Source organism: Psittacula echo (genome assembly GCF_963264785.1).
Source record: "Psittacula echo genome assembly, chromosome: 11".
Classification (NCBI taxonomy): domain Eukaryota; kingdom Metazoa; phylum Chordata; class Aves; order Psittaciformes; family Psittacidae; genus Psittacula; species Psittacula echo.
The window spans coordinates 6,279,670-6,303,729 of NC_137746.1; the positions used below are offsets into that span (position 1 = coordinate 6,279,670).

The 24,060-nt window shown below is 53.7% G+C and overlaps 1 protein-coding gene across 1 annotated transcript; it reads left to right on the plus strand.

Annotated features, from left to right (window-relative positions):
- The first annotated feature begins 1,226 nt into the window (after window positions 1-1,226).
- On the plus strand, window positions 1,227-22,162 carry LOC308225725 (proton-coupled amino acid transporter 1-like). Its single transcript, XM_080626827.1, has 11 exons — window positions 1,227-1,263; window positions 4,091-4,238; window positions 4,908-4,998; window positions 5,985-6,073; window positions 6,290-6,385; window positions 7,093-7,177; window positions 8,666-8,884; window positions 9,123-9,221; window positions 10,653-10,819; window positions 16,756-16,925; window positions 19,498-22,162. The coding sequence occupies exons 2-11, from the start codon at window positions 4,096-4,098 to the stop codon at window positions 19,764-19,766; spliced, it is 1,428 nt and encodes a 475-aa protein (XP_080482953.1). The 5' UTR covers window positions 1,227-1,263; window positions 4,091-4,095; the 3' UTR covers window positions 19,767-22,162.
- The last annotated feature ends 1,898 nt before the right edge of the window (window positions 22,163-24,060 follow it).

Here is a 24,060-nt window from a genome sequence, read left to right on the forward strand (position 1 = left end):
GACTGAGATGACCATGAAGAGCAGCAGCCTGGTTCCTATTTGGGGGTCCCGCAGCCCATCTCCTGGCTGTGGCTGGGTACTGGGTGCTGAGGTACAGGCAGGCAGCATCCTTCCTGACTGCAGCTCCTGCCTGCCCATGCCAGGTCCCATGGGGCAGAGGTGCAGGTGACTCACCAGCTGCCCTCATCCCTCACTGTCCCTGTCTGCTCGCATTATTTAGCCTCTCCATAGGGCTGGTCTTCCTCCAAGCACTTTATATGCCTTAACTACTGCCGGGCTACCCCGGCGGGAGGTCCTCTGCCACGCAGATGTTCTCCCATCACCTTTCTGTGCCCTCAACTCGCTTTGCTTCATCCTGCTGCTGGGTCCAATGGGGTTGTTTTGCCTGGAGAAGCACTAACCCTCTCACCCTGCTGCCCACTGTCATGCAGTGCCTGTGCCAGGGCCGCATCCTCCTTTTGGGCAGGTTCTTAATAAATCTTTTTATCAGGAAGCAGCGCTGGTGCCTTTTGGTGCTGGGGGTGACCTAAGGGTGACATTTGTTTGCCTTGAAATAGTGGGGATGTGATTTTGAGCATGTGGGGGAAGCAAAAGCAGTGTTGGGGCTGGGATGGGGGCAGCAGTAGAGGATGTTGTGGCCAGAAGAACTGACTGTGAGCAGCCCTGAGGCTGGCTCCTGTATGAGGGACACATGGGATCTGCAGGCACTGCTTTTGGACACAAGGACTCAGTCCCTGTCCCCCTGGGTGTCTCTGGGGTGTTGCTTGCCTCAATGACCCTCTCGCCAGCCTGCCTTGCTCTGTGGGGTTTAGAATCAGAATGATAGAACAGCCCCTGGACTGGACCTCGAAAGATCATCCAATCCAGCCTTTTTTGGGGGAAAGGGAGCCTAGGTGAGGTTATTTAGCACCCTGTGCGGTTGCATATGAAAAGCCTGCAGTGAGCGGCACTGCCATGCCATAGAATCATAGGTTCACAGAACAGTTTGGGTTGGAAGCGGGGGGATGCTCTTCGTTGCCCACTCGCGGCGGGATTCAGCGCTCCCCCATTCGTAGCTGCGCACCCGCAATCCCCGCAGCGCCCACCAGGAGGCGCTGCTGTGCGCCCAACGCGCCCGCCAGGCGGCGCCGCGGTGACCCTCGCCCCGCCCCTCGCCTTCACCGCTCTCCGTGCGCAGGAGCGGGCGCTGCGGTCAGCTGATCCGGCTGTCACGTGACGAGGTAGCGGCCCGGCGGGGGCCCCGCGGTGCGGGGCGGAGGCGAGGTGCGGGACCGGGGCCGGTAGCGATGGGGCCGGTACCGGAGGCTGCCGGCCCGCGGGAGGGCGCTGTCAGCATGCGGGTGCTCAGGGATGCGCGGAGGGCGGCCGGCAACCCGCGGCGTGCACAGGGATGCAGGGGGGGAACCGGCGTCCCGCACGTGTGCGCGGGGTCCCGGGGGTGCGGGCAGCCCGAGGGGGTGCTCCGGGGTGCAGCAGCGAGCTGGGGAGGTTGGGCGCGCAGATAGGACTCAGGGAGTCGCTGGCAGGCCTTATACACCGCAGGGTGTGTAGGGGGGTGCTTGGAGCCTGCGGGGTGCTGGCACCTTGCATGGGTGTGCAGGGGTCCCTGGAGTGCTGGCATCAGGTGTGGGTGCTCAGGTGTGTAGAAGTGCGCGCTGCAGCCTGCATGGGTGCTGAAGGGAGCTTGAGGGTGCTGGTAGTCCATGGATGTGGCCGTGTGTGTGTGTGTGTATGCTCAGAGCCTGTGCGGATGTAGGGGGTGCTGGCAGCTTGCAGGGGTGCCTGAAGGTGCCCAGAGCTGGCATGAGTGTATGGGTCTGCCTACATCCTGCATGGGTGTGAGGTGCTGTGTGGCACTGTGGACAGGGTGAGGTGCAGGGAACCCTGTGCTCTGCAGGGTGCAGGGCTGGACCTCTGAGACCAGGAGGTTTGTGCCAAGCGGGCTTTCTTGTGTCACACCGAGATGGGTTACAAGCAGTGCTTTGGGGGTTCAGCACATGTGGTGGGGAGCAGCAGGGAGTTCTGTCCTGCAGCTCATTTCTGGAGGATTTTGTGTTGCAGCCCCTGCTCAGCTGGGCAGAGCTGTCGGGGTTAGCAGCAGGTTGGATCTTGCTTTTGACTAGTGGCGTGGGGTTGTCACTCTAAAGGACAAGTTGCTGTCACCTCCCTGCCCCAGCCTTCCTGGGTGCTTCACTCACCATAATGAAACAGCTCATGTGCATAGGGAGTAAAAATGCACATGGAAGTGGCCAAGGAGTTCGGTTTAAAGTGGAAACCGAATGTGGCTGCTCCTGTCTTTGCTCCTTGTAATGATGAGAAGATGTTGTGGGGTTTTGCTTCAGTTTGAAATGTTTGTTGTGTGGATGAGACAAGTTTTGCAGCTTCTTCTCGCTGACTGCGGGGGAGCTGAGTGCTTGCGCCCTGCTGCTATGCAACCTTTAATCCAGACACAAGGCAAGTCATGATGAATGTGTTTGCCTGGCTCTTCAAAGCAAAAAGCTTGTGGGAAAAGACAAACAAACCATGAGGAGCAATCAGGCAGATTGATGCGACTGGGTTTTATTTGGGAGCATCGCTCTTGGGTACTTCAGATAATGCACAGACCATCTCCAGAGACGTGTATCCATGCCTGACCCAACACTGGCACCCCTCTGCCTGCTGCCCTTGCCCACTACCATTCCTTAATGCTTGGCAAAGCCTCTCAGGTCTCTCCCCTGCTCCTCTGGCTCATCACCGATGACAAATAGCATCTAACGCTTTCCTTGTATAAACTAACACTGCTGCTCTTCCCAGTCCCTGTCTCACCCTGCCCGCGGCAGAGCCGGTTCAGGACATGATTGCACGTCCTGGCTGCGAGGAGGCAGGCAGGAGTGCTGCCTGTGCTGCCCTCAGCTGCGGGCAGGCTCAGCGCTGTGGGGAGCCTGGTGCTGCACAGGATGGAGCAGCCCTGCTGCCTGCTCCGCTTTGCCTGGTGCTGCAGGAAATAAAGCAGCGTCCTGTGGGTGCTTGCGTGACCTGGCGGGTGCTGGAGGAGCCTCTGGCAGGAAACAAGCCCGTTTGTGGTAATATTTCCCTGCTGCTTCTGCTTGGCCCCAGCCTGGCTCTCCATCAGCAGAGGGGGACTGGGACTGCTGGGGCAGGGGGTGATGCCTTGGGCATGACACCCTAGTGGAGCCCTGAGGCAGGGACTGAGTCACCAGGCTGCGGGGCAGGAGCCTGATAGATGATTTCCCTGCCTCTGGTGCTCATTCCTGGTTGGCACTCAGGGTGCTGGGTGCTGCTGGGGGCTGGAGGAAGCAGAGGCTCTTTATGGGAGCCTGTGCAGAAGCAGCAGGAACTCTTCAGGATTTGTGTGGGATTTAAACCAGCTGAAGGCAGGAGGCTTCCTTGGAGCGTCCTTGGTGGAGCTGGTGTGGGTGCTCCTGGCTTGCAGGACTCTGCTGGGGTGTTCCCTGGAGCAAGAGCTTAAACCATGACAGTTATGCAGGTGCCTCATGCTGGGAAGCCCATGATGCACCTCTATGGTTGTGAAACCTTGGTGGGGCGTGGTTTGCACACGGTCTGTGCTCCTGCCTGATGGAGCGCAATCAATATTTTTTATTCTTTTTAATGAAAAGTCTCTAATTAAAAGAAAAAGAGAAGTTGGGGAACTTTCCCTTCCCTGGCTCTTTCCTCTCCATCCTCTTGACAGCTCCAGTCCCAAGTCCCAGGGCTGCCAGCATGTCCCCCCTGCCTGTGGCTGTGTTGTCACACTCACCCCCCTTAGAGCAGGGGGACACCGGGGCACTTACCTGACATGAAGCAGGTTGCATCCAGGTCCTTCCTGCAGGATCCTGAGCCTGTCTTTCCTGGGTGTGCCCAAAACAGGGGCACAGGCCTGCAGGAAGAGCCTGTGGGAATGTGCCCTGCACCCTTGACCTTAGGGCATGCCAGCTCAGTGATTGCCTGGGTGGAAGCACACTGCTCTATAAAAGCCCTGGAGGAGACCTTGCTCCGGCAGCACCAGCTGGTCTCTGCACCATGGCTGACCCCAAGGAGCCTGTGAAGGAGGGTGTTGAGCTGGGCACCCCTAATGCTGCTCCCTCCACAGGGACCATGTCCACCCGGCGCCTCCGCAGCGAGGACTACAACGACTACAGCTCCACGGATGTGACCCCGGAGGGGAGCCCGCCCGGCGGCATCAATGGGTTTGCCCATCCTGAGTCCTACCAGCGCTTTGGGGAGACCAATGGGACCACGTGAGTGATGCTTCCCTCCTGCCCAGCACACGGGGAGGGTGGAGGAGGTGATGGTGGCTCCTTGTTGGCTTTGCTGGAGGGTGATGGCTTTATGGGGAATCCTCCTGGGGATAGTGAGGGCAGAGTTGTGGTCCTGACTCCATGGAGTGCTGGCACCAAGAAAGCAGCTGCCCCAGTGTCACTCTCTGCTCTCCAGTAAAGCTGGGCTTGGCAGCAGTGGGCAGAGTTCAGTGCTTTTCCCAATAGTCCCCCACTCCCATGTTGGATCAATGGGGAGCTGTGGTGAGCAAACAGCATGTGCAGCTTCAGAGGATATTGTGGCCATGTTGCAGCCTTGTCCTGGGGGCTTTCTTCTGCCTTATTCACCCAGGTGGGCAGAGGATGCTGTCTCTGACCCCTTCAACTCAGAGGCTCTTGTGCTGAGCTCATGCTGGGTTTTGCCTTGGAGCTGGTTTTGCAAATGCTCACCCAAAATCTGTTTGTTTGGGTCTTTGTCTCCAATCCTTCCTCAGTCCCATGGGCTCAGGGGACAGGATCTGGATCTCTGTGTGTTTCCTGCAGCAGCTCAGAGTTGCTGGACCCTGAGCAGGATGAGCTGAGGGCTGAGACTGTGCAAAGTCTGGGTGTGAGCATCTGCCAATGGTCATCTCTGCATCTTCTCTCCCTCAGGTGGTACCAGACCCTGATCCATCTCCTGAAGGGGAATGTTGGCACGGGGCTGCTGGGGCTGCCTCTGGCAGTGAAGAACGCTGGCATCCTGGTAAGGCAGCGCTCAGCTCTGCTGTGTGGGTGCTCGTGAGGCAGTGATCTCAGGGCGTTGGGCAGCTTGCATGGCTGGTGTTAGGACTTGACTCCCCACTGAGATGCCTCTTGGTGCTCGGTTTCCTGTGAGCTTTTGCAGCCTGGGCTCTGTGGTTTGCTTTGTTTGTTGCACAGACTGCTTGGGTGGCATCTCGTCACCCCGGTCATGGCAGGTTCAGCACAGCCTCAGCCTTGGTTTGTCTCAGTCAGTGTGTGCTGAGCATGCTGTGCGCCTCCTGAGGGTTCTACAAGCACAGCGTGCACGTTAGGAGCCCCATCGCTCAGTGGTTAAGGTTGGTGGTGGGAGATGGCGTCGTGCTTCCCTCTGTGGGGTTTCATGTGTGCTGGCCCAGCCTCAGAGCTGTGTTGAGATCAGTGGCTCTGATGTGGCTTTGCTGCTTGAGGGCTGAGGTTGCACTTGGAGGTCAAACAGCAGCCCCTGGCCACTGTCACATCTCCTTCCGGCTTCCATCCCAATGCTCAGTTCCTCCTGTGTCTGTGTTATGCCCCAGCAACTGCCCCCCATGTGAGAGGCGGAGGGCACCTCACTGCTCTGCTCCGGGTTTCCTTGCCCAGCAGTGCAGCATTCCCATTGCTCAGATTGAAAAATCAAGTAATTAAAAGGGAAAACTTCCTTCCTCTGTCTGGACCGTGACCTCTGTCACCTGTGTAATGGGATGTGCAAGGTAGTTTGAAAAACAGCCCTGGAAGCGCTTTGCTACACCCAGACTGCCCCAACTTGCTGCTTTTGCATCATTCCTGCCAGGCTCGTGGCTCTGTCAGGTCCTGGGGGGCTGGTTCCTGGGAGCAGCACCTGAGCAATGGTTCAGCCTCCAGCGGTGTTTTGGCTCACTGAGCCTGTGGAGTTTTGTCTGGAAGTCAAACGTGTTGTGCAACTCTGCCTTTGGCCATCAGAGTGCAGCCTTGCCTCTCTTTTCCTTGCAGCTGGGTCCTGTGAGCCTGCTGGTGATGGGACTCGTGGCTGTGCACTGCATGGGCATCCTGGTGAAGTGCGCCCATCACTTCTGCTACAGGTAAGGAGCAAATCCCCTCCTCGGCAGCACTGCTCCCACAGTTCTTTCCTTCCCAAGAAGTCCTGTGGAGCTTCCCAGCAGCAAGTTCCCTGTATTGAAACCTCAGTTGGGAACTGCTGCTGGGCTTTTCACAGGAGCTGTTTACCCATTCCTGTCATCATTTGCCCTGGGAAGCAGCAGACAGGGCTGATGTGAGATCCCTCTTTCTTTGGGCAGGTTCCAGAAACAGTTTGTGGACTATGGAAGTGCCATGATGTACGGGCTGGAATCGACTCCCAGCGCATGGCTGCGGACACATGCCATCTGGGGAAGGTACCTGTTCCCCTGCTCCAGGCATGGGACTTGTCTTTAAGTGCAGCTGGGACAGAAGAGCTGCTGGTCTCTGAGCTGTGTCAGCAGATGAGCACAAGAGCCACATAACATTTTGTGTCACACCTTCCCTGGATGCTCGGTGTCCCTCAAGGGGTAACACTGAGGTTTTTGCCCCAGTCCTGTCCCCAGCCAGATGTGGTTTATACTAAAGGAGGGGGCGAAGTAAGTCTCTGTTGCATAACAAAAGAGTAAATAACAAGTATTGCTTTGCTGGCACTGAGGGTGGCCAGTAGCTGCTGCTGGGGGTGCCACCATCCCTGTGGTTTCCCACATCACATCATACAGGTTGTAGCACATCAGATGCTGGACACATTCAGCTCTTCCTGTGTTTGAGGGGCATTGTCTCCAGCTATGACAATTCAGCAGCAGACTGGAGATGCTAAAGCTAAGGAGGAGACTTTTCTCCTGAGGCTGGTCCTGACTCTTTGGAGAGGATGGGAGGGGGAGACCAGAGAGCCTGAGGTCTGTGAGGTTAGATGGAGATGAGTCCAGATCATTGAGAAGAGGTGAACTAAAGCCCTTACCTGCACACCTGAACCTCTGGAGAGAGCAGCTTCACTGCAGTGTTCATGTCAGTCCCAAGCAGCCCAAGTGTGCTCTCATTTCTGCACGGCCTGACTAACAAATGGTCTTTTTTTCTCTTCTAGGCACTTGGTGGGACTTTTCCTGATCATCACTCAGCTGGGCTTCTGCTGCGTGTACTTTGTCTTTCTGGCTGACAATCTGAAGCAGGTTAGGTTTACTCCTTCCTTTGGGAGCAAGGGGAAGGCGAGAGGGTGTGTGGAGGTGTTTGGGTTATTCTTAGCTCCTGTGTCGCAGCTCTGTTCTCCACCAAAGGTCTGGTTTCCATAGCTGATGCTGCTCAGGAAGGTATTGCCTGGGTGTTTTGGAGGATCAGAGGTTTTCCTGTTCAAACAGGGCAGGTTTCTCTGGGAAGCCCTGTCTGTGGCTTTGTTCTGTGTGCAGAGGCACTGGAAACATCCATGTCCCGAGGGGAAGCAGGGGCTGTTTCTAATGAGGGAAGACAAGAGAGAGGTGACACGGGGGACACTACCTGTGATGTCCTGCCCACCTCAGTTAATTGCTGTATTGATACTCTGTGTAGGTGGGTGACGTATGGATACCAGGACCTGCTGTCAACCCCTCTTCTCCCTTTCCTGCACCTGTTTACATTCCAGTTTCTTTCCTCATCCCATGGCTCTGAAACTTAATTACATCTCTAGGGAAAGAGTTTCCTTCCGCCAGGAGGAAATAAACAGAAACCCTGAACTGCTTGGCTCCCGTGCTGTAAGAAACTGGGAATGAGGAATCCCTGTTCCCTGCCTCTAGCATCTCAGTGCCTCGCAAGTGCTGCTCAGCATTGTTCCCCTTTGTGCTCCTGCTCTGCTGCAGCAGGGGTCCGGTTGCTGCCACACTGCTGCTCCCACGGCTGGGAAACCCCTTGGCTTTGGTTTTGGAATTTTTGGGTGGGGAGTGTTGCTTGTTTCTTTTTGTGGTGGGGACTGGTGTGTGAGATGGGAGCCATGGGGAGGGTGGTACCTCAGGCGAGATCATTGCTGCTGTGCTGGGTGGAGCTTTGGTTTGGAAAATGGCTTTGGAGCAAGCCGTGGGGAGGCAGGGCAGGCTGGGGCTTTGTGCTGCCCTCTCCCATGGAGAATGCTGATATATGCAGGAGCTCTTTAGTCTCTCCTCTGGGGCAGGACATGGTCCAGAGCAGCTTAAAGTAGTTTGCAGGTAGCCCTTTGCTGCAGTGGCCAGGCAGCACCTTGTACCCAAGCCAGCTTGGTTGTGGTTGTGTTGCTGATCCACAGTGTGCCCATGATCTTGGGAGGGATGGCTCAGCCAGCTGGTTCCTGGGGCAGAATTCTCTCTAGAGGTAAGCACATAGCATGGAGTGGCCATCAACTGGCCTTGTGGGCAGCACAAACCAACCCTTGCCCTCAGTGCATTCGGCTGCCAGGTTCATGTGCTCACTGAGCCTGGGCTCAGGCAGGTTTTGCTGTCTCAGCTCAGATGCCATAGCTAATCTCACCTCTGATCCTAGTGAGGTAACAGAGATTTGCTTCAGAACTACTTCAACCTGCATTGCTCTGGTTTTAATCAACTAGCTGTGTTTGAAAGTGAGCTGATGGGGTAGCATTCCAACCCACTGGGATGGGCTGCCAAGACCCTTTCACACCTGCACAGTGGGTTTCATCAAGCCTTCCTGTGCTTCCCCAGGTCATATCTGCAGCAAATGGGACCACCAGTGACTGCAGCTTGAACAGGACAGTGGCCATGACCCCCACCATGGACTCCCGGCTGTACATGCTGTCCCTTCTGCCTTTTGTGGTGCTGCTCACGTTCATCCAGAATCTCAAGGTCCTGTCCATCTTCTCCATGCTGGCCAACGTGGCCATGCTTGGCAGCCTCGTCGTGATCTACCAGTACATTGTCAGGGTAAGTGTGTATGGCTCCCTCTGTCATTTGTGTGCTGTCCTGTGTTTTGGCAGGTGAAGGAACTCAACAACAGGGTGTTTGCACACTATGGGATGATGCTCGTTCCCATGGGCAAAGTGGTTACCCTCTGCTCCGCAGGGTTTTCCCTGTGGCATGGGGCTCTGTTGGGGAGTGACGACAGGAAGCCAGGTCCTCCCCATCCTCCCTGTATCTGAACTCTGCATGGGCTCTTTTCCAGGACATTCCTGATCCCAGTGGCCTGCCTCTAGCAGCAGCCTGGAAGACTTACCCTCTGTTTTTTGGCACTGCGATCTTTGCTTTCGAAGGCATCGGGGTGGTAAGTCTTGGCGTGGGGCAACGGGGCTGCCTGCACAGGAGGCTCAGCCCGTGCTCGGGCTTGCCACAGCCCCTGTGTTGCAGCTGTATTTGCAGATGAACTTCTCTGACAGTAACCCAAAATCTGGATGATGCTGTTAGCTTTAGCCTCTGGGCTACCTCCTGGGTCAAACCCTGTTACTGGAGGAGCACATGCTCCAAACCTCAGGAGGTTGGTTGCTGCTTTGAAGGTGGCTGTATCTGGCAGTAGATAGGGCTCTGCTGGGAATTGCACTGGCAGTTGCCTTGGGCTCTGCTGGCTGACCTGCAGATGAGGGATCATCCTGAGCCTTGTTACCAGGGTGGATCCTAAAGCCCCCAAAGTGGGAGGCCAAAAAGCATGACACAAAGAAGTGTGATCGGTTCCTTCCCACCCTGCTGTGGAGGCTTCAAGATCATCCTTCAGCAGCCAGGTGGCCCCAGCCTGCTGTAGGGCTGGATTTACATAATGCATACAAGATGCTGTAAATAGACCACTGTGTCTGTGGAAAAAAGCTGGCTGGGTGGGTGGAGAGCTTCATGGCTCCCGGAGCTGTTGTGGGCTGTTTCCGGGAGCTCCCTTCAAAGGGGAAAAGAATGTTTTCATCTCTCAATATAAGCTGACTGTAAACGCAGGGCTGGAGAGGGCCCAGTCCATTACAGGGGGAGTGTTTACTGGATGCTGTGCCCGGGGCAGAGGGCCCTTGCTGGTGGTAAGGCACAAATGCTCTCTTCCTTGTGTGATTTGGAGGAGGAGAAGCAAATAAAAGCTTTTCTGGTCCTGCCTCCTCACCAGATCTGCTGCTATGTCTGTCCTTGAAGTCTTGCCACCCAAGGACAGCTATAAAAATGTTTGCTGAAGTCTTATATTTGAAAGCAAGTGTTGGTAGTAGAGAGATGAGGGACTTGCTTCTGCCTTTCCTTTTTTATTGTCCTGTTTGGTTGAAATATGTCCAAACTTTATAGAAGGGGAGAAAGTGTCTTGGTCTTTCCAGCTATATGGGTAAAGTAAGACAATGTACCATGACGGGCCTGTCCCTGTGGGCAGGGCTGGGCTGTTTTGGAGTGCAGAGTGGAGTGCAGCCAGGGTATGGGGTGGATGGTGTTGCCCCAAGATGCCAGGTACTAATGGGCACAGCTCCTGCCAAAGGGAGGGAGCAGGTCTCTTCCTTAGGGCAAGGGCATGAGTGATGCCACTGAAGACTTGCCATGCCAAGTGTGAAGGTCTCAAATGGGAACACAGAAATCAGATCTCCAGTTACAGCTGGGTTCCATGTGTGACCATCCCATCCCCTGGCATGGAGAGCCGTGCTTGGCCATGGGGCTGCCCCTCCTGCTTTCCGGGGCTGAGGGCTATAGAGGAACAGGGGCACCATGCTGCTCTGTTGTCATCCTCCTCCTTCTCCTCTCCCAGGTGCTGCCTCTGGAAAACAAGATGAAGAACCCCCGTCAGTTCCCAGTCATCCTCTATGTGGGGATGACCATTGTCACCATCTTGTACATCAGCCTGAGCGTCCTGGGGTACCTGCGCTTCGGGGCAGACATTCAGGCCAGCATAACACTCAACCTGCCCAACTGCTGGTGAGTCCCCACGGGGTGTGCAAGGGCCAAGGGTAAGGAGAAAGGGAGGTGAGGGAGCAGCAGGGGACTTCATTCCTTAGGAGAACTAACCTGGATGAGCTTTGGAAAGGATCAGCCATGCTGTATTCAAACTGTCCAAAGGAGCTTGACAAGGATTGTCTGATGTGTAGGGTGGAAGAGAGGCTCATTGCTGTGGTATCTGAGCTTGGTCTTGGCTCTGCAGCTCAGGCTGCTTCTCTGGGGTCCCTGGTGGTACCTGTCTGGGTAAATGCAGCTCCTGCCTTTTTATTGGAGCCTGTGGCATCTTTCTGGGGGCTAAGCGGTGTTCTGGCTGGGAGATGTTGAACACAGCCCCTGTGCAGCCGTATCAAAAGGGTTGATAATAATAATTATCAAATAATCAATAAAAAAGGGTTGATAAAATAGCAAAACCCACTTCTCTTCCCCAAATGGAGAACTTGGAAAACTACCCCAAAGCTGGGAGCTCCCAGAGGGGGTGAGATGTGACGTCTCCACGTGTGGGCTGGGATCTGTGTTTGCAGCCCTGGGGTTCAAACTCCCACTCCTGGGCTCCGCATTGTGACTGGATGCGGCTCATCTGGAGCCAGCACTTTGCCTATGAGCGCTGGTGCCATGAGGATACCCCTTCCTTCCTGTGGGTGCGAGCTCTGCAGCTCCCCAAACCTTCCTGTGATCCTCTGGGATCTGGCGAGGCCTCTTGAGATGCTGGAAATACACATGCCTTGACCCTGTACCTGCTATAACCTGGAGGGGTTCTCTCCTCTCTTGCTGGGGCTGAGGGCTCTTGCAGCAACTGGCTGGGCTTTGTGCTGATCTGTCCCTGGGGCTGAGTGGTTGTTCAGTGTCACAGATCCATATTCATCCCAGAGGAGAAATGCAAGCAAGTTTTCTTGCCTTTGGGACAAGAAGTGTGGAGCACACAAGTATTGAGAATAAATGCCTTTTCCAGCTTGCTCCACATGGGATTATATGAGGAAATCCTGAAAAACCCACTTCTGTTGCTTCCTACAATACACTGCTTTGGGGTGTCTGTGGGGCAGGATGTGGTGCTGACAGGCAAGGAGGAGCTGGAGAGAAGCTCTGCAGAGGTTCCACTTGCACAGGATCACCCCCTGCACGTGGTGCGGAGCTGGGGCTGCGGGTTGCTTTGATGCCACGAGGTTTGTTGAAAAGCCATCCTGCAGCAGCAGGGTTTCTCTGGGTTTGCCTGGGAGCACCTGAAGTTCAACAGTTTCTCTTTGATGTCTCTGCTGCCTTGAAATCCTGCAAGAAACCAGAGTGAAACTTGAAGCTGGAGGTGCCTGTTCCCCTCCCCAGCCCACACTCTCTGCTGTTAGCATCTGCTCATCGCCTTGCACTGTGACTCGCTGCCTCTTCCTCATTGTTGAAATAGATTTGGGCAGGACTGTCACTGAGTCACTGCTGGGCTTCCATGTGCTGACCTTGCAGAACAGTGCAGCTGGAGCTCTGGAGAGAGCAAGCATTTGGAGAAATAGAGCCTGGTTTTGCTTTAATTATTGCTAGGACGGTTTCCTTCTATTTGAGTGCACAGACTCTCATTCATGCTGGGTCTGTGTAGTGACTGAACTGCTGTGTATTGGTGTGGCTGAAGGTCCTGCTCTTGCCAAGAGCCTTGCATTGTCCCCTGTAGGGGCTGGAGCTCTGCCAGGTCCCTCCTTTCAGTGAGGAGGGATGGGGCTGGTGGGAAAACTTGCCCGTGTTGTAGGGAGATCTGGGTCCCACCATTCCAAGCACAGTAGGTGTGAATCCCGTCCTCTCAGCAAGCTGAAGGGAAGTGTGAAGGGGATGAAGTGCTGCTGCTTCTCCTGAAGGCGGAAAGCAGGTCAGACCCAGGCCTTCGGCTCTGCAGAGCACCATGGTGTGCCACAGACTAATGACATCTGCTGACCTGTAATGCTGCATGGGGACTTCTGCGAGACATCTCAGCTTTGTTTGCTCTAAAGGATGGTGTTCCCTTAGAAAGAGGGTAATGGGATTTCTGTGATGTGCCAGACTGCAGGAAGCTCCTAGTTCAAATGCATGTTTCTAGGAGCATCCATGCTTTCTGTCAAAGGACTTTTCTGGAAAACAAAACCCACCTGTAGGTGATGGGTGAAGACTTGCTCTTGAAATGAGTGTTTTGCCCATCCTGCTTTGCCTGTGGGTTTCTTTCCCAGCAGTAATGGTGTTGGGCTGCAGAAGTTGGTCATAAGGGCTGTTGGTGAGAAGTTCTGGAGTTTGCCTGCAGTGTTGGAAACAAAATGAGGACCATGGCACAGATGCTGCATCCTCCTTTGGCTGTAGGCATTGCCCGGAGGTCTCTAGAGCAGATTTGATGAGTGTGTCAGGAATCGTTGGGTTACAGGGTGACTAAGGGCTTTTCCGTCCTCATTTCTCCATAACCACAGCTTCCTCAGATAAGGAGCATGTCGGTTCCCAGTACCCAGCTCTAACCACAGCCTCCACAACACTGCACTGCTATGCAGAAATCCCTCCTCACATCCTCAGAAGCGTTGCTTCACCGCATCCTCTTAAGAGTGAAGAAATGCTCTAGTGAGGGGGAAGATGTTTGGTTGCATATAACCAGTTGAAGGTAGGTAATGACAGAGCCTGTGGTCCAAGGAGTGTATGCCATTTCTTGCAGCTTGTTGGAATGGCTTGGTGTGACCATCTGGGTTAGGCAAGTAGTTGCTGTGGTTGACAGAGCAGTGCCTCTCCAGGGCCTTGCATGGAGCTCAAGCTAGGGCTTGAGCTCTTTCTCCTCTTGGTATTTAAAATGCCCTTTGAGCTTGTCATGGTTCTTGATGGGTAGGTTCAGTAGCCAACCTTCCTCTGTAACTTTTTTAATAACACCTCTTAATTGTAGATTGCCCTGGAACACTTTATGGTTTTACAGCATCATTTTGCTGAAAATACAGCTTGAAGGTATGCAGGTGTGGAGTAGAAGTAGCTCAAGGCTACTGTGCACTCAAGTCACATTTGGCTATCTGGGCGCACTCGACTCTCAAGGTAGCTTTGTCTTTAGTTTGCTTATGGAACCATAGGGCAAATTTAGCTTGAGGAGAGCAATGTCCACTGGAGATATTGAGTCCACCCTGCTGCTCAAAGCAGGGCCAACTTAAATGTTGAATATCAGTAAGGAGTGAGGTTCCCTACTTCTCCAGGCCCTTGATCTGGTACTTAACTACCCTTTTGGGATGCAGCTCTGTCCTGTTGCCGCTGGTTCTTCTGCTGTGCAGCTTTGAAAAGAGCCTGTCTCTGTGTTCTCCATGCCTTCCTTATAGGTAGCTGAAGACAGCAATAACATCCCCCGTGATAATTCTCTTCATGCTGAATTAGCCCAGGTCTTGCAGCATCTCCATGTGTGTCATGTGCTCCAGCCACAGCTATCTTAGTAGCCTCCATTCAACTTGCTGTGTTAGGAATCTCAAGACTGGACATGATACTCAAGATGCAGCTTCACAAGCTCCTAATGAGAGTAGTCCTTAACCTGCTGGCTATACTTTTGCTAACATAGCCTGGTATGTGATTGACCTTAATCACTACAAGGTTCTGCTGCTGGCTCATGGTCAGTTTGCTGCCCACGGGACCTCCAGGTCCTGTTCTGGCCAGATGGGAAGCTGGGCCCCAGCCTTTCCTATGTGTGGGATTTTGTATTTGCTTTTGAACTTTGCCCGTGTTTAGGTCCTGCTCCAAGGTGTGTCAGTCGTTCCCTCCAATTCAGTCTTGTTGGGAACTTGCTGACAGTGTGCTCTGGGTTGCTGAGAGCTCATCCAGGTTCACTGATGAAGATATATCCATGATTGCCCCTTGGCAAATCCCCAGTGGCCTTTCACCCTGTACAATATGTGCCTGGAAATGGATGTTAGAAGGACTTTTCTGGAGATGAAGGTGAGGCTGATTAGCCTGTAGCTTCCCTCATTCTTCTTGAAGGCAGATATGATTCTTCTTCCCAGGTAACAGGACCTCTCTCTGGTTACCCTGCTCTTTTATAGATGATAAAATGAATTCCGGCTGATGTTGGGCACAATCTTGAATATATCTGATCTGGTCCCATTCACTTAGGTGATCCCTACCTCCATCCCCTGTGACTGTGGGAAATGTTTGACTGCACCAGACTCTGCCACTGATGTTCAAAGGTACCTTGCATGTGAATTGCATCTGTTTTGAGACTGCTGTTGTAGCAGCTGGATGCTGAGAACCAACATACAGAGGGGCACTGGCTTGGGCCCAAAGAAGTTAAAGGGAGCCAGATACGTTCCTCTGCTTGGATCCACTTCATATTTACCCACGTGGTATGGGCAGGACCCGTGTTTCCTGCTTGGTCAGCATGTCTTGCGTTGGGGAACGGGTAGGACCATATCTGACGTAACTGGATATCATTCCTCTTTTGGAGAGGCTTTTTCAGCTGCTGGGGAGCTGAGGTAGGAGACCGAGCTGGGAGGTGGCTTTTCGGCCACCTACAGGATCACAGAATCCCGAGGGTTGGAAGTGACCTCAAAAATCATCTAGTCCAACCCCCTGCAAGAGCAGGGTAACCTAGAGTACATCACACAGGAACTTGTCCAGCTGGGCCTTGAATATTTCCAACGTAGGAGACTCCACAACCCCCCTGGGCAACCTGTTCCAGTGCTCTGTCAACAACAGTCTTTGTCCTGCGGCTACGCTTGTCCACTGCTGCATCGCTGTAGGATGTGGGACATGGTGCGACCAGACTCAGGGTGAGCCTAAGGTGCAGTTTGCAGCTTGTCTGCAGTCTGCCTTCCTTCTGCTCAGCCCAAACTGCTCTTTTAGCTGTCTACAAACATGTATCATGCAGCGTGCCCGAAATAGCTGCTCTTTCTATTTTATGGAGGAGGTTCAGTTGCAGGTGGTGGTGGTGATGTTGGTATCCCATTTGCTCTGTAAGCCCAGACTTACCCCAGTGGTTCTGTCCTCTTCCCCCTCCTCAGAAGCCAAGCAGTAATCGGTATCTGTGAAATATTCATGGCTGCAGCTAAGCCTCTTTGAAGATATTTGTCATCTCCTATTATAACAGAATTCTGGTTATAACCAGAATCCAGCTGATTACAAATAGGAGAAAAGGAAGCTTTTTTCTTCTTGCAGCTCAGAGGCTGGATGGAGGTCAAGGTGAGGAACCTTTGGGAATAGCTGCAACTTCATTCTGGGTCACTGGCTAAAAATCAGGATTGCAGGCTCTTGCCAGTACCAGTGCTAGTGGGTATTTAGGTGTTGTCTGTGGGGAGCAATCACGAAGAAGGACACCCTGTGCCACTGCAGACCTTGCAAAGTGCAGTGTGCTCGAGTGGAGAGGATGGTGCACAGCTACACAGGGAGCAAGGTATCTGGAGGTGTTACTTTGTGCAGCCAAGGGGCAGTGTGGCAACATGAGCATCTAGAAATGTAGGTGGGTGCCTTAACTTGTTGAGGATCAAGTTTGGCTCCTGGTCCCTTGGCCAAGGACACCTCATCTTTCCCTGTGCCTTGGAATGAGTCAGGAGCAGGACAGTGGTTTGTCATGGTTGGTTGGTTGTTTATTTGCTTTATTTTTCAAAGAACTCTCAATATCTGTGTCCATGAGTTTTCCCAAGGGGAAGCAGCACTTGAGGGGCTGCAGGCCCAGCTGCTGGCCTGATGATTCCTTACACCAAGACTAAAAGCCTCTGATTAGGTGTAGGGACACTTGTTGCTGCAGCTTGAAGGTTGTGCTGTCTCCTTGCAATCTCTTGCCCAAAAAGGGGTCTATGGACTTGAATGCATCACCCTTGATTTTCCAGGAAACTGTTCAGGAGGGGAAAACCATTATCACACAGAAGTCCTTGTTGGCCGAGCATTCACCTTCTGCTTTCTGCTGTTGATGCCACAGGGGTTGGAACAGAGCGTGTCTCACTGGATCTCCTCCTTCTCGTTTGCAGGCTGTATCAAGCTGTCAAGCTGCTCTTCTGCTTTGGGATTTTCATCACCTATGCTGTGCAGTTCTATGTGCCTGCTGAGATCATCATTCCTCCCCTCATCGCCCGGGTGTCAGAGCGCTGGGGCTGGCTGGTCAACCTGCTCCTCAGGGTGGCCCTGGTTGGCGTGACCTGTGAGTACAAAGCAGCTTGTCTGAGTTCCCCTATGAGGATGTGGGACCTCCTTCCTGCTGTGGGTTGGAGAGCTTTCACCCCTTGCCTTGCTGCCTCTAGCCCTACTGCTAAAGTCCTCACTGCAAGAAGTCGCCTGGGCCTTGCTAATGCAAGCCAGTGGGCCAAGGTGGCCTCCAGGTAGTTGCAGCAGTGGTCCTCTGCCTGCCCTATATGAGACCGGTCTTTTCAATGGAGGAGTAAGCTTTCCATGTCATTTGGTACCTGCAGTGAGGCTCTGGTGGAGCAAGCTGCTGGGCTTGAGCCTGGTGGACCTTTGGAAAAGACATGGAGCAAATCAGGTGCAGAAGTATTTGATTTTAGCTGGCTTTGATTCCTGAAGGCTAAATCCTTGCTGTTGTCAGCACAGCTGAGATGCTTGACTGAGCTCCCTGGCGTCATTTGCTGAAAAGGAGCTTTTCTCAATGGCTTGATGCTGCTGATGCACCAGATTTGAGCATCAGGGACCTTCCCTGCATCTTAGCTGGCTTTGGTTTGGGTTTGAGGAGTGTGATGCTAACTGAAGAGCAGTGGGGCTGGCTGAAAGCAGCGTGCTGCTGGTTTCTGGGCATTCACTAGTGATGGGCCAGAAGTTCTGCATTGACAGAGGTGGGTAAAGCCCCATCTCCTATGTGCTGAGTTCCTGAAGCACCTTCTGTCCCAATGCCTGCAGCTGGAGGGACAGTGCAGGGATGAAGTCCTGCTGTGCTGGGCCATGTGCTCTGGTCACCCCAGTGCTGTGGTTGGGCTTGGAGCCTCTCTTGGAGGGTTTGTGTGGCCAGGAAAGTGAAGGCTTGGAGCGATTGGATGGCTTTAGGGACCGGCACTGGCTGTACCCTCCTGTCTCGGTGTTGGTACAGGGATGCTGGTTCCTTTGTACCTCCTCCCTTTACCCTTCCCTGTAAGAGATGGCTGTGGCTGTTGCTGAGGATAAAAGCAATTAGGGGGGTTTCATGAATATTCATCAGCTGAATGCGTGGCTGCAGAACAAGCCTGCATCGTGGCTTTGGCTTCCAAAGAGAGGATGCAATTTGGTGTCTTTTAAGCTTAGACTTCAAAACCAGCACACTTAAAACCCCTTTGACTTAATACCTGTGGAAAGCACGACCGTTACCCCGGAGGCTGCGGGCTGCAGCTGGTGCTTCAGCTCTGCCTCATTTAGAGGGGGGTTGATAGTTTTGTTTGCTTCCAGTCCAAAGAGCGGTGTGGGGTGGGCTGAAGATGCTGCTGATGTCGGCTGCTCTGCTCTTCCTGCAGGCTGCTGGAGCAGGGATACTGCTTGCAGCAGAGACCTGGCAGAGCCCTCCTTTGGCCCTGTGCAGGGCTGAACACTAGGGTAAACTTTCTCTAGGTCAGCTTAGTGGGGGCCTTTGCTGCTGTCCCCCAAGGTGGAGGGGAGGTTTGTCTCTAGGCATATCCAGATGACAGCAGGGCTGGAGTGTGGTGTTGTGCAGGAGCATCTTCTGTGTGTGTCTATGCCTGCTGTCAGCCTCCCAGGCTTTCCATCTCCTGTGGTGCTGTGGGTGATCTTTGGCTCAGGGAGGCTCCAACATCCTGTAGCTGATTGCCAGGGCAAAACCAAACCCCTCTAGTAAGGAGCCCTGACATGTCCCTTCTCCACCGAGGCAGTAGCTGCCATGTTTCTAGGTGTCTCCTATTTCTAAGCAGAGCTTTCAAAGCAATAAACCAGTATTTGATTAAATACTGAAGTCTGCTTTGCTTGCAGAGGATGCTCTGCAAAGCTCTGGTTGTCTTTTCCTCAGGCTTTTTTTGACTCAAAAGCAGCAGTGATGCACTCAAGTGCTGAGGTTGCCTCGGATGGGGAGCTTGCTCAGTGTGTGGTGCCAAGGGGCATTGTGGTGGCGGCTGCGGGCTGGTTGGAAGCAGAAGGCACCATCCCTCTGTCCTCCTCTGGCCCCGAGCGGGAGCAGAGGGAGCAGAGTTTGCCCCGATAAGTGCCGAGCTGTCAGAAGTCTCCTGAGGGATTTTCCTTGGCTGCAGATTTTACCTAACAAATGTTTTCCCCGGGGCTGTGCCGTGGGCGCTCTGCTGCTGGAGCAGCTCTAAACGCATGCAAACCACACCGATGTATTCGGAGTGGAGGGAGAGGGCTTTTTCTTCCTTTCCCCTGCTTTTATGGGGTTTTTGAGGCTTTATGGCTCCCCATATGTGGGGGGCAGGAGTCCTGGCTTTCACAAGGGGGGCTGAGGATGCCATGGCTGCTCTTCTGCCAGCGGCATCTGTTTGCTGGGGCACGCATCCTGCTCAGTCCTGGAACTCACTGGTGTCCAGGGCGACAGGAAGGGTTTGGTCTGCATGCTGTGCTTCATTAACTAAATGCAATGGCTCAATTGCTTGTTGGGGAGGAGAAAATATATGCAACCCCATCTTCAAAGCTCTTGTGTCAGGGAGAAGGGCAGAGGGAGGATTCAAGCAGATCCCTGCTGTGGGTTTTTGCTTACTTTCGCTCAGGGAAGGAAGGTCTTGGCCATCTGGGAGTCATCAGTGCTAATGTGATGTCTGCTCCTTCTCCAGGCGTCCTGGCCATCCTCATCCCGCGCCTGGACATCGTCATCTCACTGATAGGCTCCATCAGCAGCAGCGCCCTGGCTCTCATCTTCCCCCCGCTGCTGGAGATCGCCACCTACTACTCTGAAGGCATGCACCCCCTCGTCATTGCCAAGGACATCGTCATCAGCCTCTTTGGCTTTGTGGGCTTCGTGGTGGGGACATATGAGGCGCTGGTAGAGCTGGCAGCGCCCGCAGCCACCGTGGTGAATGCCACCAGTGCCATGGTGCAGTGACGGTCCCCTGCCTGCCCGGGTACCACTGTGGGGGCACAGGGGCTCCGGGAGATGCTGGTCTCCTGGGGACGGTCTCCCCTCTCCTCACGGTGGGGTTGGTCTGTGAGAGGACAGGGCTGCACCCCCCCAGCAGGAGGGTCCTGTGCTGGGCTCTGGTAGTGGAGGTGGGATCTGGGCTGGGGCAGTGCCTTCCCTGGGGCAGGTGATTGAGCAAAACAGCCCCCTCATCCCCTGTAAATAGTCGCTTTCGGAGGGGAGCAATCCTGGGGATGTGGATTTTGATTATATACTTTATTCTTAAATCCCACCCTTTCTGTATATCCCCCATCCCTTCAATCAGGGTGGGAACGGGGACTGCTCTGTTTTGTGCCAGTTTGTTTATTGTTGTTTCCTTTTTTTCCCTGAGCACTTTATTTTTACAGCAACAGAGAAACCTCAGCTCAGGTTGGAGAGTGTGGAGCTGCCTCCTCACCTTGTGGGGAGTGTGGGCAGAGCCCAAGGTGTGGAGCGTCCCGGGGACCCCAGCTCTCCTGTGCTGTGGTCCCCAGACACGGGCATTGGCTCCTGCTCTGTTTCCGGCTGCCACAGGGCTTGGAGCTGGGCACTGGGCACATCCTTGGCATGGGAGGGTTTGCGGAACCTATCCCATGCTTTCAGTAGAAACACTTCTTTTTCCTCACGTAACGCACAAGTGCAAGGCTTTTGGAAGCATTAGAGAGCCAAGGCATGTGGGGAGCAAATGGGCTTTGCCACAAGGAAGGTCCAAGCTGGTTGCCTTCAGCTGGGAGCCCTTTCCCTGTGTGGGATGGGGTGTCCTCAGGGGTCACCACTTACTGCCTGCACACCACTAAAACACATCGCCTTGTTCACAGTGCACACATCAGCTGAGGCTGCAGGCTGATACTGAATGTCAAATCACACTCAAACCCCTTATTATTTTTACTGTTACTCCCTCTACATCTTCTGCCTCTGCCCCAGCTCCTGTCTTCCAGCAGGATGCGGCTCTCCAGTGCTTCTCCCTGTGCTCCTGTTGCTTCTTGCATTGTGGCTGGTGCATGCCTGGGGGGTGGTCCCCATTGCGCTGCTGCTTTCCTTCCTCGGTGAGCCCAGCTTCCTCCCTAGGGAGTTTCATTGCCTTTCTGCTGGATTTCTTTGTTTCTAAGACAAGAGAGCAAATGCATCCTCCATGGGATGTCTTCTAGGAGTGCAAAAAGGTTTTGGCTGAGCCACCCCTCTGTAACCCTGTGTCTTGGCCAAACTCCTCCCTTCCAACACAGCATCTTCAAACACCGGCAGTGCAGTGGCTTCCTTTGGAAAGCCTTTATCCCTTCATCCTGCCACAGCCGTGTCTTCCTGGGGGTGTGAATATAGCACTGCCAGGCTGCATTCCCATCTTTGGTGGAGGATGAGTGAGGCTCGGGGTTATTTTTGGTGTCTGACCCACTTCTGGGAGGAGAAGGCTGTGCTGAGCAGCATCCCTGCAGCCTGCCTCCACGATGTGTGGTGTTTCAGTGTCTTGCACTGTCCCCTTTGCTGGTCCTGCTTTGGGTGCCCTGTGTCAGGGTAGGTCTGTGCCATGCTGCTGCTCCTTTTCCAGCCCCTCACCTGCTCACTGCATCTCTCAGGGCTCACTTTGTCCCCTCGAAGTCGGCGTTGGTGAAGGTTTCAGCATGCTCCAGCATCGCTTGGTCATGAGCAGAGCAAAGCTTTAAGTCAAACCCTCCCTCTGGAGCAAACACTCAGGTCTGGGAGGGGGCTCCAGGCACGCCACGGACAGAAGTGCAATATTCACATCCATCACTGCGTCCTGACCCCGGTGTGGCCCTTGGGATTGGGTTTGTGTGCAGAAATGTCACCCTTGGCAAAGCAGGGGACGTTTCATGTTTGCCCCCTGCTCTTTTGGGACCCTACTAGAAGGCTGGACACATCCTGGGGGCAACTGTGGCCCAAGGGCATGTTCTCAGCCTGGCACTGCGCATCAGTGGGTTTGCTGGCATCCAAACTCACTTTGCGCTCAGCGGTGAAGGCCTCATTGCCAAGGAGACTGGGATATCACTGCAGCATTAAATGGGTTTTGCAATTCTTCACTTTATGAGGGTGTTCAGGGGCTGTTAGGAGATGGGGTCAGACGTGCTGGTGGGGCTCATGGTGTGAGGGGGCTCTGCTGAGCCAGGAGGACCTGGCACAGGACCCAATGGACACGAAAACTTGACACTTGCATATCGTAGGCTGCTCTGTAACCACAGAACTTGTAGATATAGAAATGATCAATGTACATGTCTTGTGCCTATGGGTATTGTCAGCGTACTGTTTGTGTAGCTGCCCAGTGGAAGAGCTGGTGCTGCACCTGAATCATGTATCTTACTTTAATCAATAAATATGATTTATTTTTTATGTGGAAATGTGCTGGGGTGTGAGATGGGCGCTTCTCTTCCAGGTGCAAAACTACCTGGCAGAGCCTGGGCCAGGAGTGGAGCATGTCATGATAGCATCCAGCATCGGGGGTTGGAACATCTTAAGGTCCTTTACAACCCTAACCGTTCTGTGATTCTAGATAAGTGTGGTTTATCCTCATGCTGCTGAATAAGTCATGCCACTGTGGTGTGTCCTTAGTAGGTCTGTTTGGGAAGTCAGTGCAAAAAAGGGCAATGTCTTGAAGCTGAGGCAGAAAAGTCTCTTAAAGCATGCAGGATAATGGGAAATGTGGGCCTGGGAGGGGGGCTTCAAGTCAAGAAGTTGCATGAAAAATAGCCACAAGCTCACAAGCCCATCCTGCAGAGCAAAGCTGAGTTGGGGACCTGCACAAGTGGAGCCAATTGCTCCTTGCCCTGGGTCTAATGTGGGATTAACCCCAGTTGTGGTGGGGTAACAGAGCTGGGGGTGGGAGGTTTGGCCATTGCAGGTGATGCTCATCCTGCAGCAGTAGTTCAGGCAGGAGGGAGGCAGTCCTGCCATTCTTTTCTCACCCTCTCTGTGTGATGACCTCCCCTCAAGCCAGCAGGTAGGATGTTGTGGTATCCTTGGGGTATTTGGGGGAGTGGGGTGAGTTCTGGTGCTGCTTCAGCAAGAATGCAAGGAGGAATGATTGCTGATTTATTCTGATCTGGAAAGAATGAGCAAAGAGGAGGTTTTGCACGTTTTTGCTCTTAGGAGCAACTAATGAAGGACAGGAGAACTGGGGCTGCATGAATTTACCATGGAGGCTGTCCCACCCTGTTGGCTGTAAGTGCTTGGCTGTCATGGGGCAAGAACATGGATTCCCTCTTGGCTGGGAAGGGGTCTGTGTGCAGACCTCTGTGTGCACCCAAATAGTGGGTTGGGGCTCCCAGATGATGCTCTGGTCCTCATGAGCATGGAATTGTGCAATCTCCCCTCCTGTTCTGTGTGTGTTAGTGCTCAGGTGTTCCTAATCGTACTGCCTGTATGATACACTTAGTAGCTGCGTGCCCTTCTGCCCTGGCATGGGGCTGGCCGAGAGGTCCCCAGGGCTGGGACAGTTCCCCCCTCATCAGTCACTGATGGGGTTGCTTGGCACTAATCTTGGAAACAGATGGATAATGGTCTCCAGTTGACAGCGAGCCCTGTCTTGCTGTCTTGGTACTTTGAAGGGGCTGCCGGTGTCCAAACGAAGCTGTTATTCCCTGGACAGCCCTTGGCTGGAGCTGGGCAGGGATGTCCCATTTACAAGGAAATCCCCAAGTTAATGAATAAGATCAGTAGTAAAAAAATCCAAACTCTTTTAATACTTTCCAAAAATCAATGACAAAAAAAAGTTACATCAAACAACCGACCAAAGAAAACCTCTCAGGAAGCAACGATGCATTTCCAAGCACAAGGACACACGGGCAAACCCATGCTCAGCAGCCTCGGTGCCCTGTCTCAGCCATGTGGTGCTGGTCAGCCTTTCTGGGATACACCAGCCCCAGCTGGGTGGCAGGATCATGTTCTGCTGTGTTCAGCATGGGACCATGACAGCCATGGGACATGTCTGTGCTTGCATCCTCAAGGCAGGGTCTCCCTTATACCCATGAGCACAGCCTGCCTGCTTTGCTGCTGCACTGGTTTGAGTTTGTGGGTGGTCCCTGGTGTGATGAAGCTTCTTGCTTGTTTCTAACACAGAAATGGACTTTTTTTTTTAATCTTTTTTCTTTTTTTCTTGGACTTCTATTGGCCAAGTGAGGGATGTGCTGACGGGATCAGCCGCATTCCCTCATCTCTCTCCCTACATCAGGGAGCAGACATGGAAGAGGGTTTGCAGCAGCTGATCCGTTCCACCGGGCAAACTGTTGGCTTG